The sequence below is a fragment of the Oreochromis niloticus genome, linkage group LG16 (genome assembly GCF_001858045.2).
Source record: "Oreochromis niloticus isolate F11D_XX linkage group LG16, O_niloticus_UMD_NMBU, whole genome shotgun sequence".
Classification (NCBI taxonomy): domain Eukaryota; kingdom Metazoa; phylum Chordata; class Actinopteri; order Cichliformes; family Cichlidae; genus Oreochromis; species Oreochromis niloticus.
This window is the reverse complement of record NC_031987.2, coordinates 2562601-2584037: the sequence shown is the minus strand read 5'-3', so window position 1 is coordinate 2584037 and position 21437 is coordinate 2562601. Positions and strand designations below refer to the sequence as shown.

General features: G+C 41.2%; 1 protein-coding gene across 5 annotated transcripts in view; it reads right to left on the bottom strand.

The window, feature by feature from the left end:
• pard3bb (par-3 family cell polarity regulator beta b) overlaps nt 1–21437 on the bottom strand; it is a 205111-nt gene that overhangs the window by 144025 nt on the left and 39649 nt on the right. For all 5 annotated transcript variants that reach the window (XM_019353173.2, XM_019353172.2, XM_013270228.3 and 2 more), the window contains 3 exons: nt 19188–19341; nt 13154–13248; nt 983–1050 (listed from right to left, as the gene is read on the bottom strand). In XM_019353173.2, the coding sequence (XP_019208718.1) occupies nt 983–1050; nt 13154–13248; nt 19188–19341 (317 nt within the window). The remainder of the gene's footprint in view (nt 1–982; nt 1051–13153; nt 13249–19187; nt 19342–21437) is intronic.

Below are 21437 nucleotides of genomic sequence, written 5' to 3'. Positions count from 1 at the left end.
CTGCATGTAAAAGTAAGCCAACTCACAGTACAGGCTTCTGTAGAGGGAGGAGCTTGATGCAGGGCTTGACCACAGAAACACACACCCGGCTAAAGCCTCACTCTCCGTACTCCTGCACAGATCTACAGTACTTTACAGATTACTGCGTATACTGTGGACTGTTTGTCCCTGTGTTATAATGTGGCAGCCTGCCCTCCTCACTACCAAAATAAGCACGTGTACACACATGCCTAAAAGGCCCAAAGGAGGCACAGGGCACTCTACACCCTGAACACTTAATTACTGCACTCATTAGTGTTTGCATGTGTGTCTGCCTGTGAAAGTAAAAAAAAAAAGAAAAGAAAAGATGCAAGCGTGTTTGTAGCTGTTTATTTTCAGCCCATGTGAGTGTGGCGGTCTCTGCGTGGCCGTGTGCGTTCACTGAGTGTGTTTCTGCGTTTCTGTTTGTGACCCTGACCCTGTTTTGGCAATCTTTTGTAGTGAGCTAATGATGGAGCTTTTTGCACTGTATCTGCGAAGGCCTTGATCTGGATTAGAATACAGCTTTAATGAAGGGAAAGTAGGGCAGAAGTACACACATAAACAGAAGTAAACAGTAATGTAGACAAACATGCACACAAACAAGAACTATCCTCAACCACAGCCTCTCTAGCAGCAAGCCTCACCCCTCGGCAGCCATCCTGAGACGCACCTGGGCAACAACAGGCTTTTTCTTCTTCTTTTTGAAGCATTATCAAAAGTCAGTTACTTTTACTGTTTCTTTTTTCAATTCAGTTCAATTCAACTTTATTTATATAGCACCAAATCAAAACAACAGCAGACGCTTTACCACCATCTTTGCTGCTCTCTGTGAGTCATTATTCCATCCCTGCTCCAACCAGCTTCATGACCACACTTCTTTAAAATATATTTTACATGTTTATCAAGGTGAGCTATTAGTAACACATATAAGTCAGTCGCACACACACAAATACACACTGACCTTCCACTGAAGGGGTGTTTGGCTGGCCGCTCCACCCCTGCTGGCCTCTCCACAGTGGGACCAGCTGCCTGCAGAGAACAGACAGAACAGACAGTGTTGTTAGAAATAAGCAGCAAAATAAAATCCCCAAAGACAAAAATTATACGTATACTGTAGACATGTGGACAAATTAAGTAATTATGGTTTAAATAAAAGTGCAATGAGTGACTAAGCCGAGGAAGTTTATGTGTTTGATTTAAACTGCCTAAAATTCAGAGTTTAATAAAGGGAAAGAATAAAGAAATGAGTGAAGTGAACAAATAACAATTCATATATGAAGCCGATCCTGTTAGAAGAAGGTAAACGCAAGTGTGAATCACATTTATTATACCATAGTGTAAAGTTTGCATAAAGTGCACCAAAAAAATCAGAGTGCTGGTGCCAAAAAGCCACAGGTCTGTCAGCCAATGGGAATGACTCGACTGCTTCTGCCTGTAAAGCTGCCTCATCATCAGACTGGGAAACGCACCTCGGCAGAACTGGCTGGGCATCAGGTCATTGCTGGTGGAAAGGAGCTCTCGCAAACACAGGATCAACTAAACAATATAACTGGTCAATTTCTCCTCAGAGTAGACGTTTAAACGTTATAATTAAATAAAATCAGAAAGAACACATCCACAAAATTCAATTTTTTGTGAAGCATAATACCTTTGGATATATCATCAGTCAATCAATCTTTATTGACAGACTTTACGTCCATTATTTTTTTATATACATTTTTAGACTTCTAAAAACTACACAAACTACACTTGCAAAGAACCGAAGATTTATTTTTATATGAAATTTTTATTATTATTTGTAAGATTTACCCAAACTCACACATGAATATTGTGAATATCACAGGGGGACATCAGAGCATGCTTGTCTGAGCATATGGAGACAAACACACGCAGGTCAATAAGTCTCTCCGTTAGTGGTAGACCATAATGGACTCATATGACCTTTAACCTCTGACCTCAGCCCCCCCCAATACCGCCACATGACCTACTCCACCTGTCAGAGACAGAGAGAGGAATAGATGGAACGAAGAGCGGCTGAGAGGAAGACAAATGAGACTACGGAGAGGAAGAGTAAGGAAGAGGAAAGTCGGGGCGAGTCATGAAATACACGTAAAGTCAGAGACAACGGCTGACACGACAAGACGGAGGAAGGCAAGGTCACGTTCGCCGCAGAATGACAGATAGCAAACATATGTTTGTGGTTTGGCGGCTTGCAAATCAATTAGTCTGGCCTGGCTGTCGATGCCGTCACGTGAGCTTAATTAGAAACAGGATGACAGGTAACATTAATTATAGTAACCTCGCTGTCATAACAGTCACTCGTATATTAACTGCAAAGCCTCTGGTGCTTAATTGTATGTCTCATTTAATAAATGTGTTTAGTAACAGCCTCTCTCTCTGTGTCTCTTTGGAAGAGCAACATATTAATTACAAAAGGCCACCAATGTATGTTACTTATCAGAGGCTAATTTAAAACAAGTAAATGAATCTGAACGAATAAATGTTTCTCATTATTCACACTGACACGAGCGCGTTCCTCTGAACACTTCTAATTACAGACACTGAACCTCTTGCAGTTTGGAAACTTCAGTCACTGCTCTTATTTTAAGGAATTAGCTCACTTTCATGATGATAATCGGGGTTTTTGAAACATTAACAATAAAAGTTCATTTGGTTTTTAGAGGTTAGAAGTATTAACAAAGCTGCAAATTCAGTGAAGAGGAAAAGCGTGAGCAGCAGTGTCAGTAAATCACAGCCCACAGGAATTAATAATTATAACATTCCCACAGACAGTTTAATTGGACAAAAAGTAAAAGTTGATTAAAAGTAATGATTGAAAGATCTAAAGCTTGATAAGAAAGAAAGATATATTTATTCAATGACAAAGATTTATTTGAAATATGTTGAGGACCACTGCAGGGAAAAATGAATATATTAGTGTGTCAGAATTGGACAGCTTAATCAATACTTGGAGCATTAATGGTTCTCCAAAACATGTAGAATAAAGAAGCAGATTTTCCATTTTGACTCCGTGATGGATAATCCTTGAATAACTATGCTTTTAACAAATGGGCTGCGAGCGTTTAGTGTTCATGGTCCAATCTAATAAATGCTAAAAGCGGATAAAAAGAGCAAACTATTAGTGATATTACTAATTATTGAATGACCAATCAGGCTAAGTGTTCCCTGAAAATGCTACCACAGCCGGGATGATGAATTAGTATTAATGCATTCTGTGTCTGCGTGTGCACTTTATGTGTCTTCATCTGTATGAAAGTGACAAACCCAACATCATCCATCTTCCCTTTGGTAATGTGCATGAATAAATGTGGAGTTGTTTTAATTCTGAACAGCAAAGAAAATAATGCACTGAGATATAACATTTAATATTTTTTCTCATTAATTAATTTGTATTTTTAAAGGTAAATTAAACTATTTTTGAATGTTTTTTTGTCTGTGCAGGTAAATGAATCCATGAAGCATGAAACACGCACTACAGCACACACGTGCTGACTGAAGTGTGTGTTTTTCACTTGGGTATTAATGTAGTTTTTAGTGCATGTCAGAATCATTTAGTGCAATTAATGAAACCAAGTTCAGTTCAAAACAGAATCATTAATTCAAAGCTTCAAAAAACCCAACACTGCTTCGGTTCATCTGGAGGCAAAGATTTCAGCAGGAGGAACCTTTCATCATCCAGGTGAGCTCTTCGGTCTCAGCTGACTGCAGGTTTTCCCGGCCATGTAACCGGCGTTCACACACAAGCTGCCATGGCCACTAATGGCTATGATTACTACTCACAGAGACCTGGGGTTGACTGCAATCACAGCATTGTGAGATAGTATAGATTTACTCTTAGACCCCCTCTTCGGTTCGGAGACGGTTGACTGCTCGCTCAAACCAGCATTCTTCCCTGTTCACGATGTGGACCGTGTGGGCGTGCAGTCAGCAGAGACGGGGAAGTCCATGGATGAGTAATACAGGTTTGTCCCAATGAAAACACTGTGTCTAGATGAACCGAATCACCTGTCTGGAATTTCCTTTCCCGGATAAGTGGACGTGTACCGAGACATCTCAGGGAAATGTTTAGGAGATGCGTGTTCACCACTGTGCTGCAGCATTTCTTCTTTGAACACGCTGCTGACATTTTAAAAGCACAGACACTCTATAGTTGGGACTGGTTTGAACCACAGACTAGCTACAGTGACATCATCATTCTTTGGTTTTTACCGTTAGCATCCTTACCATCCCCATCTCGGTTTTCCAAAACCAAACGTGATTTGACTGTCAGGCCTCTCACTCATTGGCTGATGACTTGTGATAGACAACACATTAGCCAACAAGCACATCATGGATAATATGGAGAATATTCAATATGACCCGAAAAAGTGACTGAGCCCATAAACTCAGCAGCAAAGTGTTTACAGAGTCCAAGACTTCCCAAAGACTTCTACAGGACTAGAAGGGGTTTTTGTTATCGCCACCTGGTGGTTTTCAAACAAAATGCAGGCCTAGCACACAGTGGTCGGTCTCACCTGTCTGTGTCAGGGACACATGTCAATCAATACGGACCACGCCCCTAACCACAGCATCCAGGTGGATGAGGACAAAACTATTATTTTCCACCAGTTTGGAAACCGTCTTTTTAAAGCTGTGAAGTTGGTCATGTTAACACTGAGTCTTTGGAGACGGGCTTGTGTTTGCAGCCAGCCTTCAGCAGACTTCACTTAGAGGCACTGCAGCTGCAGTTTGTGTCGCTATTCCAACACCGGCATCATTTCTCAGCTCTGGTTACTTTGTAAGCTTTATCTGAAAGCCAAATATTTTCCTATTCTTTAACAATTTCAGCTGCTCACCAGTTACTTTCATAATGCTCCAAGTGGGCGGGATTGTCTGACTCGAGTAAGCAACATCTCTTCTGTCTGGGTGGCAGCTTATGGAGCTTAGGTTTATGTTATATCATTAGGAAGTAATGATTCCTGTACAAATATGGAAATTCATGATAAAAATCTTCAAATTATTGTTTTATTATTCATACATTTTAGAAACTAAGCATCCACACAGTCTGGTAAACTCCTCCCCAGCTTCACATCTGAAAGACTTTCTCTCTCTGGAACGCCCTTTTTACGCCCACTCATGTTTCTCATTAACCCCATTAGCTGTGACTCACTCCACCAGGTGTTATTTTTCTTTGTTTGGGATTTTTCCTCCACTTGTACAACTTTTCATCATTTTGTTCCCCTTTTTTGTGTGTTTTGTGTTTTTCACATCAATTTTTAGAATGATGCTTTTCAAACAAACGTTTTTCTGTTTCTGTCCAAACATTGTTAGTAACACAGTTATAGACGTGTATATGAAAAAATAATTCAATGACAAACATGCATGAAAGGTGGCACAAAAGACATGATGAGACATGCAGACATGCACACACGCAGGTGTAGCATTAAAAATAAGTGCTGCAGTGTCCCTGTGGTATTCTAGACAATAATAAGCACCCCCAGCCTGAGCAACACATTTTTACCAACACGTATCCCTGCCTGCATGTGTCTGTGTGTGTCTGTGTGTGTGCTGTAAGCATGACAGACAGTAAGAAGGGGAAAAGAGTGTTTTTTTGGTGTACTGTACTCGTTTGAGTCTGGCATTTAGAAAGAAAGAGCTGCACCAGTAAATCTTTCCAGGTCGAAATTAAATAAAGAGAGGGGACCAAGAGAAGGAGAAAAGACAGAGACAGGAGAAAGACAGAGAATTACTCCAAGAAGAGTACTTTCTTCCCCTCATCGCTCTCACCAAAAGGCCAAGTGACAATTTGAACAATTACCCAGAGCCATTACCTCTATCTGAACCTGGCTGCTTGAGAAGAGACAGATGAGCCAGTGACCGAGTGTGTGCGTGTATGTGTGAGTACGAGCGAATGAATCGAAGAGTGAGGGACGCTGAAAGAGACGAAAAAAGAAAAAGACTGACAGCGACTGAGAAAATAACGTATGAAGAAGAGACAAACAGAAAGAGAATTTCTTCAGAAAACACTCAGCACAGGGCCATTAAGCACTCCAGCACTTACATGGTAGTTACTGCAGCACAGCAGGTAGATGGAGGGAACCTGTGTGGCACCGACATCCATACAAAACACAAAATGTGAAGGAAAAACGTGAGAGATTTCTTTTTACAGCTCTGGTATGGTGGCACGATTGGACTTGTAGGTAAGGTGGTTAAATCTGATGTAACTGTTTATATTTGCAAACACACACACAGATGTGTGTTGGTCCTTCTGAGCCGTTGACACATGGACTACACTAGATCCCTGGAGGTATCTGCATGAACATGTTAGCAACAGATGCTCTACGTCCTGTAAGCTGTGAGTGTCACGATCCTGGGTCGGTGGCCCAGTGTTCTGAGTTTTTTGTACTTGTGTTTTCTTAGGATGGTTGTGTTTTTGGGTTTCAGTTTATACTTCTAGCTCCTGTTCTCCTTGGTTTGAGATTCCTACTGCTTAGGTTTTGTTTCCTGTACCCACATGTTCTGTGTAGGGTCACTTCTGTCCTCGTGTTTGTCTTCCCTGTACTGTGTTCCCTCTGTTCAGTGTCTAGTCTGGGTCTCCATGTCTGTCGTGTACTTCCTGTTTTACTTTGACAGTCTCTCATCAGTGTACGTCATGTTGTGTTTGCTCTTTTCCCTGTTTCATTATTATTATTATTAGTGTCAGCTGTGTTCCCTGTGTGCTCCTACGTCCCTCGTTAGCTTTCTGTGTATTTATGTCAGAGTCTCCCTCAGTTACGTGTCGCGTTGTCCCTCATTGTTGTGTGCGTTTTCCCGTGTTTTTAGAGCTTCCCAGTTTAGTTTTGTACCGTTTCCTTTGTGTCACCAAATAAAGCTGCATTTTGAGTTCATCCACGTGTGTCGTGAGTCCTGCATTTTGGGTCCAATCTCCTGCCTGCCACACAGCGATTCATGACAGTCACGTCAGGCCTTCGTGGATGGAAGTCGTTTGTCCAGCACATCCAACACATGCCTGATTGGATTAAGATCTGGGGAATTCGAAGGTCAAGTCAACACCTCAAACTGGATGTTGTGCTCCTCATGATGGAGAATTAATCAGTGTTATCTACTTCATTCTGTTAGTGATCAGAATGATATGTCTGATCAGTTTATACACACACACAGTTGTGGTCAGAAGTTTCACAGTATTTTATATCTATGTGGATTAGACAAAAGCCAAAATAAACTCAAACTTGTGCGCCAAATTCTTGTGTTTTAAAATCGCTGCTGTACAATTATCCAACCATGTACAAAGAACAGTTCAAAGACATTAAAAGCACAAAATTATAATGACATTCACGCCTATGATAAGTGTACGTATATGTGGATGTGTAAGAATTTCAGTATGATAGAAATGCAGCTGGGTTGGGTTTTGGTCCAGGTAAGACTCTTTTAACGTAACACAATGTAGTTATTAAAGACCATGAACATTAATTCACAGTAATAGGAGTAATATAAGTTGAAAACTACAGTTCTGAGATTTTATGTGTGAAATGAGGGAAGGGGGAAACCTGAGGAGCTGATATGATCTATAAGAGAGATCACATATATGCTGTTGTGTGGTCGACCAATATACAAGCACCTCAAAGCACGTAACCTGGACAGACCTGCTGCATTACTGACATCCAGTAATATTTCATATCAGTAGCTGCACGAGTGACAGCAGCTTAGTTGTACGGAGTGGAAATTGAGTTTAGAATAACACACTCTGTGGCCCTAACCTCCTTACCTTATTTCTCCAGGAAAGATCAATGTTATTAGAGTTAAGGTGCATAATATTTATAATGGAGTTTACTATGAGTGCCAAGCTCTGTGGGTTACTGGTCTATTTCTCATCTCACCTGTGTGAAGTCAGTGTAACAAAACTTAACAACTACCAACAAGACATGAGACAACAGGTGCAACCAGGTGTCGTTGAACTCTGCAGGACAAATGCATGTGGCACAGTCACAAACATGTTAGGTCATCCTCAGCAACAACGAGCATGGAGACTGACCACCTCTGAGGACCAACCACATTCCCCTAAAGCACTAAACCTTGCAAACAGAGATGTCTGTGGGGAAAACAGCGTGATTAAGAAAGGCTGTTTGTCCAGTCAGGAATCTCAAGGGCTCAAGGATCGCTACTCAGGAGTCTAATCAAGCACGGGCTTCCTTTAACCAGCGGACTAGAGGGACTTTCTGAGTAAATAAAGCCACAACAACATGTAAGGACCATGTCTACACAACAAGCACACAATAATGATTTTATTTATTATAATATTCTGTTAATGCGTGTCAATTATTAATGAACAGGTGTATTTAATTATCAATGATGGGATAAAGCATTAGAAAATATATTATACTTTTTTGTAATGAAGAATTTTAACGCTTCAATTCAATTCAGTTTTATTTGCACAGCGCCAAATCACAACAACAGCCGCCTCAAGGTGCTTTATATAGTTCGGGAGACTCTACAATAATACATACAGAGAAACCCAACAGTCATATGACCCCCTATGAGCAAGCACTTTGGCGACAGTGGGAAGGAAAAACTCCCTTTTAACAGGAAGAAACCTCCGGCAGATCCAGGCTCAGGGAGGGGCGGGGCCATCTGCTGTGATTGGCTGGGGTGAGAGAAGGAAGACAGGATAAAGACATGCTGTTCAGTGGTTCAAAAATTTGTAATGACATTAAGGCGAACAAATGAAAGCATTATATAACTTGTTTTACTTGATTAATTTAATTATTTGGATACATGTGTATAGACAAGAAATGTGTCTTTAATTTGTGCTTTTGCAGAGCGGTCCATAGCATTTGAGCAGCGGAGTTGTGTGGTACTTGTTGTAATTTGTTATGTGAAACGACAAAGACTGTGACGTATAAAGAAGTATGTGTGTCCACTATACAAGACAACGTTAGGCCTCAGTCACACACTGAGGTTGCTGCCAGCCGCTGTGAAAACGATCACTAAGGCTACGTCCACACCTAAACGCGCATTTTTGAAAATGCAGCTTTTTCTATGCAGCCTTTCATCCACAAACAGCGTTTTAGATCACTGACAACGGAGATTTTTGAAAACTATGTGTGGACGAGAAAAACAGAGATTTAGTCACGCACGTCGCACTGTGCGCCACGTTATTGTTTCCATGAGATGAATTTCTACAATGGCAGGTGTAGACAAAATACTATTTGCTGTTAATCTTATTATCTCCAGTTTTTTCTCTTTCCCTCCCAGGCTTCCAGACCTCTCATTGGCCAACATTTCTACAAGGTTACAATTATATTGCCGCCTGCTGCTTTGGCATGTTCTTGACAGCATTTGACTTTGTTTTTTGCGTTTACATGTGGACAGGGTTTTTTCCTTTTTTTTTTAAAAAAACAAAAATGAAAAATCTCAGTTTACAAAAATACCCGTGTACGTGTGGTCGTAGCCAAAAGCTCCATTTACACAGACCAGTGACCGACTCCACTGGTAACCACTGCTCACCTAGAAAAACATGTATTCCTGAATTGTTTAGCTGAAGGCTGCTGGCAGTCGTCAGTGTTAAAATAGTAGCAAACAGGTTTCTGCTGCTGCTGCACCAAAAGCCTCTTTGTGATTGCTTTGGTTGCCAGCAGGCTGCTGCAGTCCTGATCATGTGCTTGGTAGACGCTGACTGTCTGCAAATGCGACGCCTGTTTGGTTGGTTGTTGGCTGCAACACTAAGGCACAACTTGGAAAGTAAATGGGGAGTTGCAGACAAAGTACAGTAATTCTTTGTTTTAAAACTAGTAAGTAATGTGTAATATATGTTTTAAATAATCTGCCCAATACTCTCAGATTAAACAGTAACGTGATAATGAAGGTTATAGATTAAAGATGGCAGAGCTCAATCAACGTTCAATTTGAATTCAAGCTAGGGTGAAATTAGCTATTCTCCATTAGATGCATGTTCTGTTTATCGCGCTACATGTAAGTAGATGTGTCATCGCTGCACTTGTGCATGCTATATTTTTGGGTCTGAGTATTCAGATAGGACAAAGAAAGGAAACTGAAGAAATGCAGCATGGACAGACTGACTGTTTTTAAGAAGAACACGAGACTACAAAGAAGTGCAAACAGCTTCAGAGAAGAACCCAAACATGAGAGACAACAAACGGTTAGTATTCCTACAGCAGCTCCTTTTGTGTTTACTTTGGATTTACTGCGAGTCCAAATTAGTCATTCTGACACAAACTGGGTCAAAATGTTAAAAATGTAAAAAAAAAAAAATTAGTGTGTAGAAGGTGGAAAGCACCGGGAATATGAGAGGAAAGGATAAAAAAAAGAGTTTGCCCTATGACCTTTGAAGAGAGGGAGAGACAAAAAATGAAAAGAGAGGGAAGAAAAACTGTATTCATCCATCTTTGTTAACGGAGCCCGAAGTGACAAAGTGTGTCTGCAGAGAAAGGACATGACGGCACTAAAGGCTCAGCCCAAACCTTAATCACATGTGCCTCACACACACACACACACACACACACACACACACACACACACCCCTGCATACAACGCTGACCCACCCACAGGACACCTGAGCTTGCTGTTATAAACGTGTAACCGTGTGTTAAACATGACAAACATGAGCAGCGTACATCAAACAAAACACTTCAAACGACAGGATTGTGCATGCAATAATGTTGCATTTACATTTACATCACTGTGTATATGTACAGTGTATATAATGTGTCTGTGAAGGTTCTCAGTCATCCAGGTCATCGTAGTCAAAGGAGTTTGCAAAGAAAAGCGTCTGGACTTCTTTGAGTTGCTTGAAGACGTTTCACCTCTCATCCGAGAAGCTTCTTCAGTTCTAAGGTCAAATGGCCGAGAGTCCCAGATTTAAACCCAGTGGGAGTATCCCCCCAAGGAGGGACAAAGGACCCCCTGGTGATCCTCTAATCACATGCGCCAAGGTGTGAAAGCGGGTGTGGGACCTAATCAGCCAGGGTTTCGGGTGAGCCCATTGTGAAACCTGGCCCCACATTGTCATGTGAATTCCTGAGGTCAGATGGCCCAGGATGTGAGTGGGCGTTAAGGCGTCTGGGGAGGGAACTCAAAACTGGATTATAGATGGCAGACAGTTGGTGTCGTAAACCACCGCCTCTGGGACCCCTCTAAATCTGGGACTCTCGGCCATTTGACCTTAGAACTGAAGAAGCTTCTCGGATGAGAGGTGAAACGTCTTCAAGCAACTTAAAGAAGTCCAGACACTTTTCTTTGCAAACTCCTTTGACAGTGTATATAATGCTTTCCTACATACATTAAAAGGCCAGACATTCATAATAATAACAGCAGACCAGGCCAACTGTGAAGTATTCCCACTACTTTCATTTATGCTTCCAACTAGAAAAGAAACTATGAATTTTCCTTATCCGATGAACCCAGCAGCATCAACATTAGACGTTTGCATGCTCATATAAACTTTGAATGCTATACTCTTTATAAGCTTTATGAGCAGTGGGGTAAATTGAGCATTTGTCCCTGGACCGCTGCTATAACAAAAGCCACAAGGGCATAAATATCTCATCGTTTCTCCCTTTTACAACAGCATTAGAAGGAAGCTCACAGTGCCCATGATGAGACATTAGAGTAAATCAATAACTTACAAAAGCTATTCAAACACATTTTAAAAAGATAGTATAACTTTGGAAGAACCTAATGATGTCAAGATCCTGGGCCATGTTGGCCCAGCATTCTTAGTAGTCGTGTATTTTTGTATTTTGTTCTTTATTTATGCCTTGGTTCCTAGGTTGTTCAGTTAAGATGTTCCTTATTTGGTTACCCTCTGTGTGCCCTTCTGTATCTGTGAACCCTCGTCTCCCCTCCTTGTGTTTTATTCCATGTTTCCCCAGCCTGCTATGCCTGTGCTCTCCCCGTGCTCTCCTGTCTCTCTCTCTCTCTTCCTGTCTGCACCTCTGTACTTCCTGTTTTACTTTGACAGTCTCCCGTCAGTGTCGTGTTTCTCCTGCCATGTCTCGTTGCGATTATCTGTGTCAGCTGTGTTCCCCGTGTGCTCCCACTTCCCTCGTTAACCCTCTGTGTATTTATGTGCATGTCTCTCTCAGTTCAGTGTCGCGTCGTCTATGTCTCCTTCCCGAACCAGTGGGCCTTTCTGTGTTTCCTCAGTCCTCAGTTTAGTTTACCCAGTTCAGTTCTGTTTCTTTGTAAGTCCTGCAGTAAAGCAGTGATTTTGAGTACAGTTCCTGTCTCCATGAGTTTTGCGTTTGGGTCCTCATCTGCCTTCACACAGCTAGTCCATGACAAATGATACCAATCAGTTCAACCTTAATAAATATGCTGTGGTATGTGGTGTCATACAGGAGTTAGCCAGTGCCTATTTAACACAGTACATCACAGAAGAAGACCGTAAATATCCAGCTAACAACAGTAAATGTATACTCAGCCATTATGTGTATTTCCATAATAGAGGAACATCTGGACTAACCACAATTAACTTGAACTGCTGAAGCTTGAGGAAAACTTTGGAGAGCATTATTGCACCGACCAAGGCCTGATCGTTTAGCCTCGTACACCACAGGTGTGCCTCATGTCCAGTCTGAGTCATAGGTAGACGAGCCCCCAATCGTGGGGGGGGGGGGGTATCGTGGCTCAAGAGTTGGGAGTTCGTCTTGTAATCGGAAGGTTGCCGGTTTGAGCCCCGGCTCGGACAGTCTGGGTCGTTGTGTCCTTGGGCAAGACACTTCACCCGTTGCCTACTGGTGGTGGTCAGAGGGCCCGGTGGCGCCAGTGTCCGGCAGCCTCGCCTCTGTCAGTGCGCCCCAGGGTGGCTGTGGCTACAATGTAGCTTGTCATCACCAGTGTGTGAATGTGTGCGTGAATGGGTGAATGACTAAATGTAGTGTAAAGTGCTTTGGGGTCCTTAGGGACTAAGTAAAGCGCTATACAAATACAGGCCATTTACCATTTACTCCCGTGATATATATATGAACATATAAGTATTGTTTTAATACATACCAGAAAAATCCTTGAAAAATAAGTATTACAGTATTTTTATATTTTAGTTTTAGGTCTTTAAGTGTGTTTCTGTGTGCTGTGTGTTGTTCTCTTTTTGTCTCCAGTGGCCTTAGGGTCTTACCATCAAAGTGTTGTCTTCATTGAAGGAGGGCTCAGACTCTGCTGGTTGGGGGCTGAGGGCAGAATCACTGCTGCTTCGCACCAGCAGGGGTGTGTCTATAATAAGCATACAGAGGACAGCATCCAGTCAGCCACAGACTTAATGCGCAGATACTTAAACATTAATTGTAAGTTGATGAGCATACACTAACAGAGACATATACGTGTTATCTGCAACATGATGCAAAATCAAGAGGAATTTGAAAGTGAGAAGATCTGCCGCCTAAAGTCATGGTTATACATACACGAGTGCACAAATGTGTGTTTGTTTATGCAGCTTGAGTGTGCACACTAATTAATTACTCAAAATGTTTGAAGATGTTCAGCAGCCCATAAATCAACCACTTTTCCCTCATTTCTATCTTTGCATAAGTGGTGTTCAGGAAAAAGCACATAGCATGAATCTAACCACCAACTAACCACACAACAGTTGGTTTGAAGCCACATTAACTCTGCTCCTGTGGTAGCTTCTCTGTCTGTCAGTCCAAAATAACAGACAGTGCCTAGCTCCACAGCCAGACGGGCGAGAGCTTTATCACAGAAAAATAGAAATGCACACGGAAACACATAAATGTGACGTTCTGGTCACAGCTGGGACGTTTTCCTGAGATTTAATGTGTTAATTTTAAATGTACAGCTACAGCAGCTACACTGTTATATAAGACACATTTTACAAGTGTGTGATTTTAGATTGTGATTGTTTAGTGTGTAAACTCCAACTTTGTAGATTAACAAATAGGTTTGTTTAAATAGCCATAAATTTACACTCACTGGACAACTTTAAAAGTACACCCTGCTAGTAGCAGGTGGATCCTTCCTTCATGGTATGGATTCAACAAGGTGCTGGAAAACCCTCAGAGATTTCGGTCCATATTGATATGACAGCATCACGCAGCTGTGGCGGGAAACAGCCGTTACGCCACATCCCTAATGTGCTCTATTGGATTGAGATCTGGTGACTGGAGACCATTAGAGTACAGTGAACTCATGATAGAGCCCAGCTAGAGATGATTTGAGCTTTGTGGCATGGTGTGTTATCCTTCTGGAAGCAGCCATGACAGGAAGGTCCACTGTGATCATAAAGGGATGGACACGTGTGGAATTTAAATGACGCTTAATTAGCATTATGGGTCCTAAAGTGTGTCACAGACCCACACCCTTACACCACCACCCTGAACAGCTTGATGTCATTTACACCAAATTCTGACCCTACCATCAAAATATTAAGAAATGGAGTCTCATTAGACCCAGAACAGTTTCTGCAATCTTCTAGTATCTAGTTTTGGTGAGGCCGTGCGAATAGCAGCCACAGTTCAGAATATTTACTTAAGTGGGATGTACTTTGTGGAACACGAGCCATATTTAGCAAATTCATGAATCCCATCCATGTCGATATAAGAGCTGGCATTGGGTTTAACGAACCTCAACTTTGATGCAACAACCAATGGGAGCAAAGAAGACCAGTGGTCATGTGCTATGATGGAGTGGGAAATGTATAAAACACAATTTTCTCACCCTCTCCAGGACAAGCACATTGGTAAAGGTAATTACAAATTAATTCTTGTTAACATAAAGCAAAGTTTGAAGGGATAGGACCGCCACGCTCCCCCCGGTGAGGAAGGGCATGGTGACACTTCTGAATGTGTGTATCTGCAACCAGAACATCACGGAGCTCTAATGTGTGACACGTTAATGTATACACTGATGTTCATGCATAAAGGGTTGATCTGCACATTTGTTTGCTGATATATGATAGTGTTTTCGTCTTTGCATCTCATCACCCCTTCACATAAAATAATCACTTAACAGAAACTGATAAATGAAACACAGCGTGCCGTTGCTTTGTGCAGAACGGAGAAAATGTGAAATTGGAAGAAAAAACTGCAAAACTAAAGCCAATTACTGAGATTTATTAGCAGTGGCATTACTATGACATGTGTGGTATACTCCCAGACCTTAACTCTACCCCTCCCGCTCATGGGGACCATCAATCCATACATACATTAAGAACACTGTCATGATAGTGTCTACAGTTCAATAGGGAATAGTATAGTAAGGTGGTGGTGAGGGTGGAGGGAACTCTATACGGTCGCACTACTCAGAAAACATGCCAAATGGTATTTGTAGGGTCATTTATTGATCGTCACAAAATGGACCCTTGGTGCTCTTAAGACGGGCTGGGGGATATGGATTACATCAACGCTTCAATGAATTCATCTCCTCAAAGAAAGCAATGAAAGAGGGATAATGGATGGAGGACAGAAGTGGTGAAAATGAGGGCAGAGAAACAGAAAGAAAAGAAAATATATAAATATATTTAAAACAAAATACGACTATACTGTAAATACTGAAAAAGAAAACAATAAAATTGGTTAAAATAAGATATTTGGCATATTCCAAAAGATATTCTAATTTAAAGAGAATTCTAGATTTTTTAGTCATCGTCACTAACGTTCACTTCCTGACAAACTGTGGTGTGTAATGATGACAGCATGATTATGTGAGTGGATCTTACGCTGAATGTTTCTCATCTAAATATAATCAACGTGCCTAAATGTTGTTAGTTATTGGATAGGAGTAAGAGAGTGGATGGACGGATGGATGGATGGATGACGGCTGAATGGATGGATGGATGGATGGATGGATGACGGCTGAATGGACGGATGGATGACGGCTGAATGGATGGATGGATGGATGGATGGATGGATGTTACTGGTTTAAAAGACTTCCAGGACAGTTACACATACATTATTAGCATGTTTGTGTATAAAGGGTGAGATAAGAAAATTATATTCACTGTACGAACAGCAGACAGTGATTATATCATGTATGTAGAATTAGGTAGATATTAGGAGAAGTTATTCAATCCTGGCTTTTTCCTGGTTTAAAATGAGCCTCGGGGAGGTGAGCACGCACTCAGGCATCTTTGGTCCACGCAGAGTTCGGAGTTTATAAAGGTTTGGGTATTTTCATGTTATTTTTGACTATTTGATTTAAAGATTTCCTCGCTAAAGTCCCAGTGATTTACCTTTGGCTTGGAAGCTAAAACCTCTTTAGTACATGTCAAATTTTTTATATGCAGGAAAAACCTTGGAATCAAGGTAAGTGTGCCACTTACAGAAAACACTACAATCAGTGGTTTTTGACTCTTATGAGAAATCTTTCCTGATCCGTTCTAATGCTGATTATGTATCCTAGTTGAGGAATTTTAGCACTTTGATTCCTGATTTTAAGCACTGCGGGCTCATCAGCCTCGCTCTACTGATATTTTTGAGTCCCTCGTTTCACTGAATGAAATGTGTCAATTACTAAGCTAGACAAAAAAAGAAAAGAAAAATCCAGGAAAGTAAAACCTGAACACGAGGAAACGTGTAAGAAAAAGACAAGTGACTTAACTCAGAGCCAAAAGCTCAGACGGTGATAGAGGCCTAAGCCTGACCTTCTCCCGCTGACAGTGATAGTCTGCAGAGCTCTGTTACCTCTAATCTCCCGTGACAGTCACACATTACAGCTAATCTCTGCTGACAGGCGACCACGCTGAAACAGACTAAACTTCCTGTCTTAACAGCGTCTGGATCATACAGTGAAGTCCCGCTTTACGAGTAAGGAAGGTCATATCCTACAAGCCGAAAAGTCAATTCTTGTATTACTGTTCGAAATAAAACTAGTGGCAGCGATTGTGTGAAATTCAGTCTAAAGAAGTGCGATGACCTGCTACCAAACAAAACAATGTGTTTATGACGTGTCCTTTAAGCTGCAGAGAGAAGAATGAGGTCACTGAATGCAGAAATATCTCTGTGCACACTGATGAATGAGCACTGTCACACTGTTTTAGAGACATTTTGCTAAAATATTTAGAAATGTTAACATTTGCTTTGGCTAAAAGTTAGCAGACACTGTCCATAACGTGCACAGTTTCATTGTTTCAAAGCTGAATCAAAGTGACTGTGACAGCTTTATACTCACATGTACAGTACTGCTCCTAAACAAGAACGAGGACTTGAAATAAGACAGAGACAGCGAGACAAGGCGAGAAAGACACAGGAAGGAGGAAAGTGATGCAAAGAGAGAGTCGTGCAGACAGGTCGGGCCAGGTAACACTGACCAGACAGGCATCAGTTTCTACACTGCTCTTCCTGTGTCTCCTTCTCAGCTCCGTCACACTGCCACCATCATGTTTTTATTTTTTTTAATCTGTCCTGACTATCAGGTCCTGTTCTTTGTCTTTACTGGAATTCAGAAAATGGCTCTGAACCTCATAAACACGTTTTATGTTTTAAAATTACAGATTCTTTCTTCAAACCATCGACTGTATTAGTTCCTTTGTAATTTGGTGGAGGATGAAACTTGTTTCTTTTCACTCACCTGTTTATGCACTGACCTGCAGGCTGCAGCTAAAAGGCAATGAGCTTCCTGAAGGACTTTTTTCAGCATGTGGTTATTATACATAATAAAGAACAAATCAAGAAAATGTAAAAAGCCTGAAAAGTAGGTTTTACTGAATTTCAAATTTGACTGTAAAACTAATATGTCATGTGACTTATGATCAGGATTTTTCCTTTTTTTAAATCCATATAAGAGCGCAGCAGCACTGGAGCTGCTCTCTGAGTTACTCACACTAGCTGTTTTTACGGCACACAGTTAGCTAGCTAGCTAAGCAGTCATGCAGTTAGTTTGTCCTGGTTCCCAGAATTTGAACAGCTCAGCTCTCTTATTTAAATGAAAGAAGATATTGACTGATTTTGGTCATGGAGAGCTCAGGACCCCATCGCTTCTTCAGTGACAATTAGAAAGCTTTACTAAGTTCCATTGGTGTAAGCTGGGGTTCACAGAGAATCTGCTGTGGGGGTCAAACGATGTCCTCATTTCACATATTCTGGCTAATCTGAGAAATCCCTCTGTGTAGCTTTTCTTTGCCTATATCAAAACCACTCTACTTCAGACTCGGTGGCTGTGCCGGTGGGGGCAGCGGTAGGTGCAGGTGAGGCTGTTTGGAAGTAGTTCTCATATTTTTACTAAGAGTTGTTCTTTGTTGCCTGCCTGCTCCACTCTGTGTGTCCGTATGTTTGTGGGAATCTCAAACTCCTACATTTACCCATCACAAATAAGAGTCAAACCCTCAATTTAACCCTGACCTAGTTGTTACCTTAAGCCTGAAACAAAATCTTAAGTCAAAGGAGTTTGAAAAATGAAAAAAATGCAGTTGCTGTGACTGTCTAAAACTCAAACGGGTTCTCACGACAGCTGGACATGTTTTTATAAATAGACTCACTCACGCTGTAAGCGACATACAGTCAGTGATTATCTCTCTCTCTCTCTCTCTACATATATCTCTATCTATATATCTCTATATATATATATATATATATATATATATATATATCTCTATCTATATATCTATATATATATCTCTATATATATATATATATATATATATATATCTCTATATATATATATATATATATATATATATATGTATAGATATAATGTGTGTATATATATATATATATATACACATTATATCTATATATATCTATATCTCTATATATCTATATCTCTATATATATCTATATCTATCTCTATCTATCTATCTATATCTATCTATCTATATACATATACATATATGATTGTCTTCAAATGATTCCCAGCATGTGGTGCGTTTAGGGGAAACCTGTAAATATGAGCTACAAAAACATGGGCTACACTCTTTTCAAACAGTGATTGCAATAGTTTCCACTTGTCAGTGTAAGCTGCCTCATGCCTAAATATAATTGCCAACTTAGTCCACATTCATTGCTCCTTAAGTGCATTAATATAGCTGTGAAGAGGAATCAGGGCGTAGATCAGGATTTATATTAGCAGCTGCGGTCTTTCACATGCAGGTGGTTTCCTGCTTAGTTTAGTGCATCTGGCTGATGTGAGCACCGACACACCGGCCTGTCAGACTTTGCTCAGAACACATTTCTGCTTTAGACGGAAACACAAATATTACTCACTGGACTTGAGGGCTGTGGAATTGACTTCAATCTCTCCTCCTGTGATTGGCTGGAAAACCGAGAGCTCAGACTGGTAGTGGTCAGGACTCGGGGCCAGGCTTGCGTTAGCCGTGCTCCTCTGCTGGGCTTCATGTTCCTCATAAACGGCCATCAGCTTACAGGAAAACACACAAAATGCAGCAGGTTAGGTTTTTCTGGTTTGGGTATTTTCACATTTAAACAATAACTGCAGCAGAGTAAAGCTTTAGGACATAATATCAGTTTTTTACTACTTATTGTAGAAAACAAAGCAGGTTTAAGAGATAACAACCAACATATGGATATCAACAGTGCTCATACTTCATCATTAATCCATAAACAGCCTGCTGGCTTCTTTAAATAAACCAAAAACAATAGAAGCTCTGTTTGGTTTACTGCATGCACAAGCACTCAACATGTGTTACCTTGTGGATGAGCACGCTATAGAGGACATCCAACGAGCCCAGCATTCCTGTGACAGAGCGTGTCCTACTGATTAACCACTGACTCCATTAATGTCCTCTGTGCATGTGTGCTCACTGTGCTAACTCTAACTGGGTTATATGGTGGTATCCCTGTCTATTGAGCACTGCACCCAGTCTGTGTTTAGCCTAACGTTGCACAGAGCTCGTCCACACTGTGTTCTAGGGGCCTCCACGCACAGGCTGAATAGCCCTGTGTGTGTATGTGTGTGTTTATGTGCATCGTGTCCATAGTGGCTAAGAGTAAAGAAAGGAGACTTTGCCAGCAAAGCCAGAGGCTTCATGTGACAGTGGACCCAACAACAACTAGGATTTGTTTGCTGTCTCTTACTCAGGCAGATGCTACTATGTTCCCACAGTGCAATCTTTTTTCATGGACTGGGATCAGTGGATCAATAATCTACCAATGTATTTCTGTATATTTGGGTTCTTTGGCGATATATTTTGATGTAAAGTTTTACTAAATGTTACTGTAATTCCACAACCATAACATCACTGTTAGACTGTGTACGGCCCTTTCCACTGTGTGTTGCTAGCAGACCCCACCTTTCACCCTTTATGATTGGGACGCTGCATTAGCTGGCAGCCATTCACAGTTGTAATTAATAAACACTCCAGAACCTCATTATTATAACTTTCTCATATACACAGGTTCATATACAATAGGCACACAGGAAGAGACTAGCAACAAGTAAAATAAGAACCAGGTCCAGAGTTAAACTCTCAGCTTTGAGGGGAGCAATTAAAGTGACAACTAATGGGAGTGAATGACACTGCAGACTGACATGTAAGCGGTTGGTAAATACGTTAGAGGTGTCACCTACGCAACTGGAGCCTGGACTGTCAGCTAGTGACAAATTGTCAGCTTTCTGTAGAAGAAGCTTAGTGTGACAGGACTTAAGGACCTGCCTGAGTATCCACCTGTTTGTAGTCTCACAGTAATTTTCCCTGGGCTCACTGTTTGTGGAGAGGTCGGTGTTAACATTTGTTGGGATGCTATTATTTAATGTAACAACTTGCTGTCAACTCAAGCAGTGTTATCTTTATACTTCTACATCTGCTGCTCAACCTGAAGCTACATCAATAAAAACACAGATCAGGGCGTAGTAAGAAATTATTCAGCCTTTGCAGCATCTTTAAGTGCAGTAAATACGACTTGAGATGAATAATTGTTTTAACAAATACTAAGCCAAGATGCAGAAGCAGTAAGTGAAAAACTACATACACCCGGGAACTAAATAGTTTGTGGAACCATTTTTAGCAGTAGTAACTGGAAGCACTCCTGTATGACGTTATCAGTCTGTGACATTACTGTGGTGGAATTTTGGCCCACTCTGCTTTATAACACAGACCCACCACAGCATTTCAATGGGTTGAGGTCTGGGCTTTGACTGGGCCATTACACTAACTTCATTCTTTTCTTTTTCAGCCATAGATGTGCAGATTTACCACTGCTCCTGGGATCACTGTCCTGCTGCATTGCCCAATTATTCCCAAGCTTTAGCTGTCAGACAGCTTCATGTTTAGCTCTAGAATACTTTAGTATACAGACGGGTTTAGTTCCTGTGGTGCAAAACAAGCCAAATCATTGTGCTCGACATGGGTATGAGTGTTTGTGCTGATATGCTGTGTTGCAGTTTCACCAAGCGATGTGTCGTGCAAATCCTGACCAAACGTCTCCCCTTTGGTCAACTTCTTACTCCAGAAGTTTGTTCAGATCAGGTCTTGTCATGTTCTCTTAAGAGAGAAG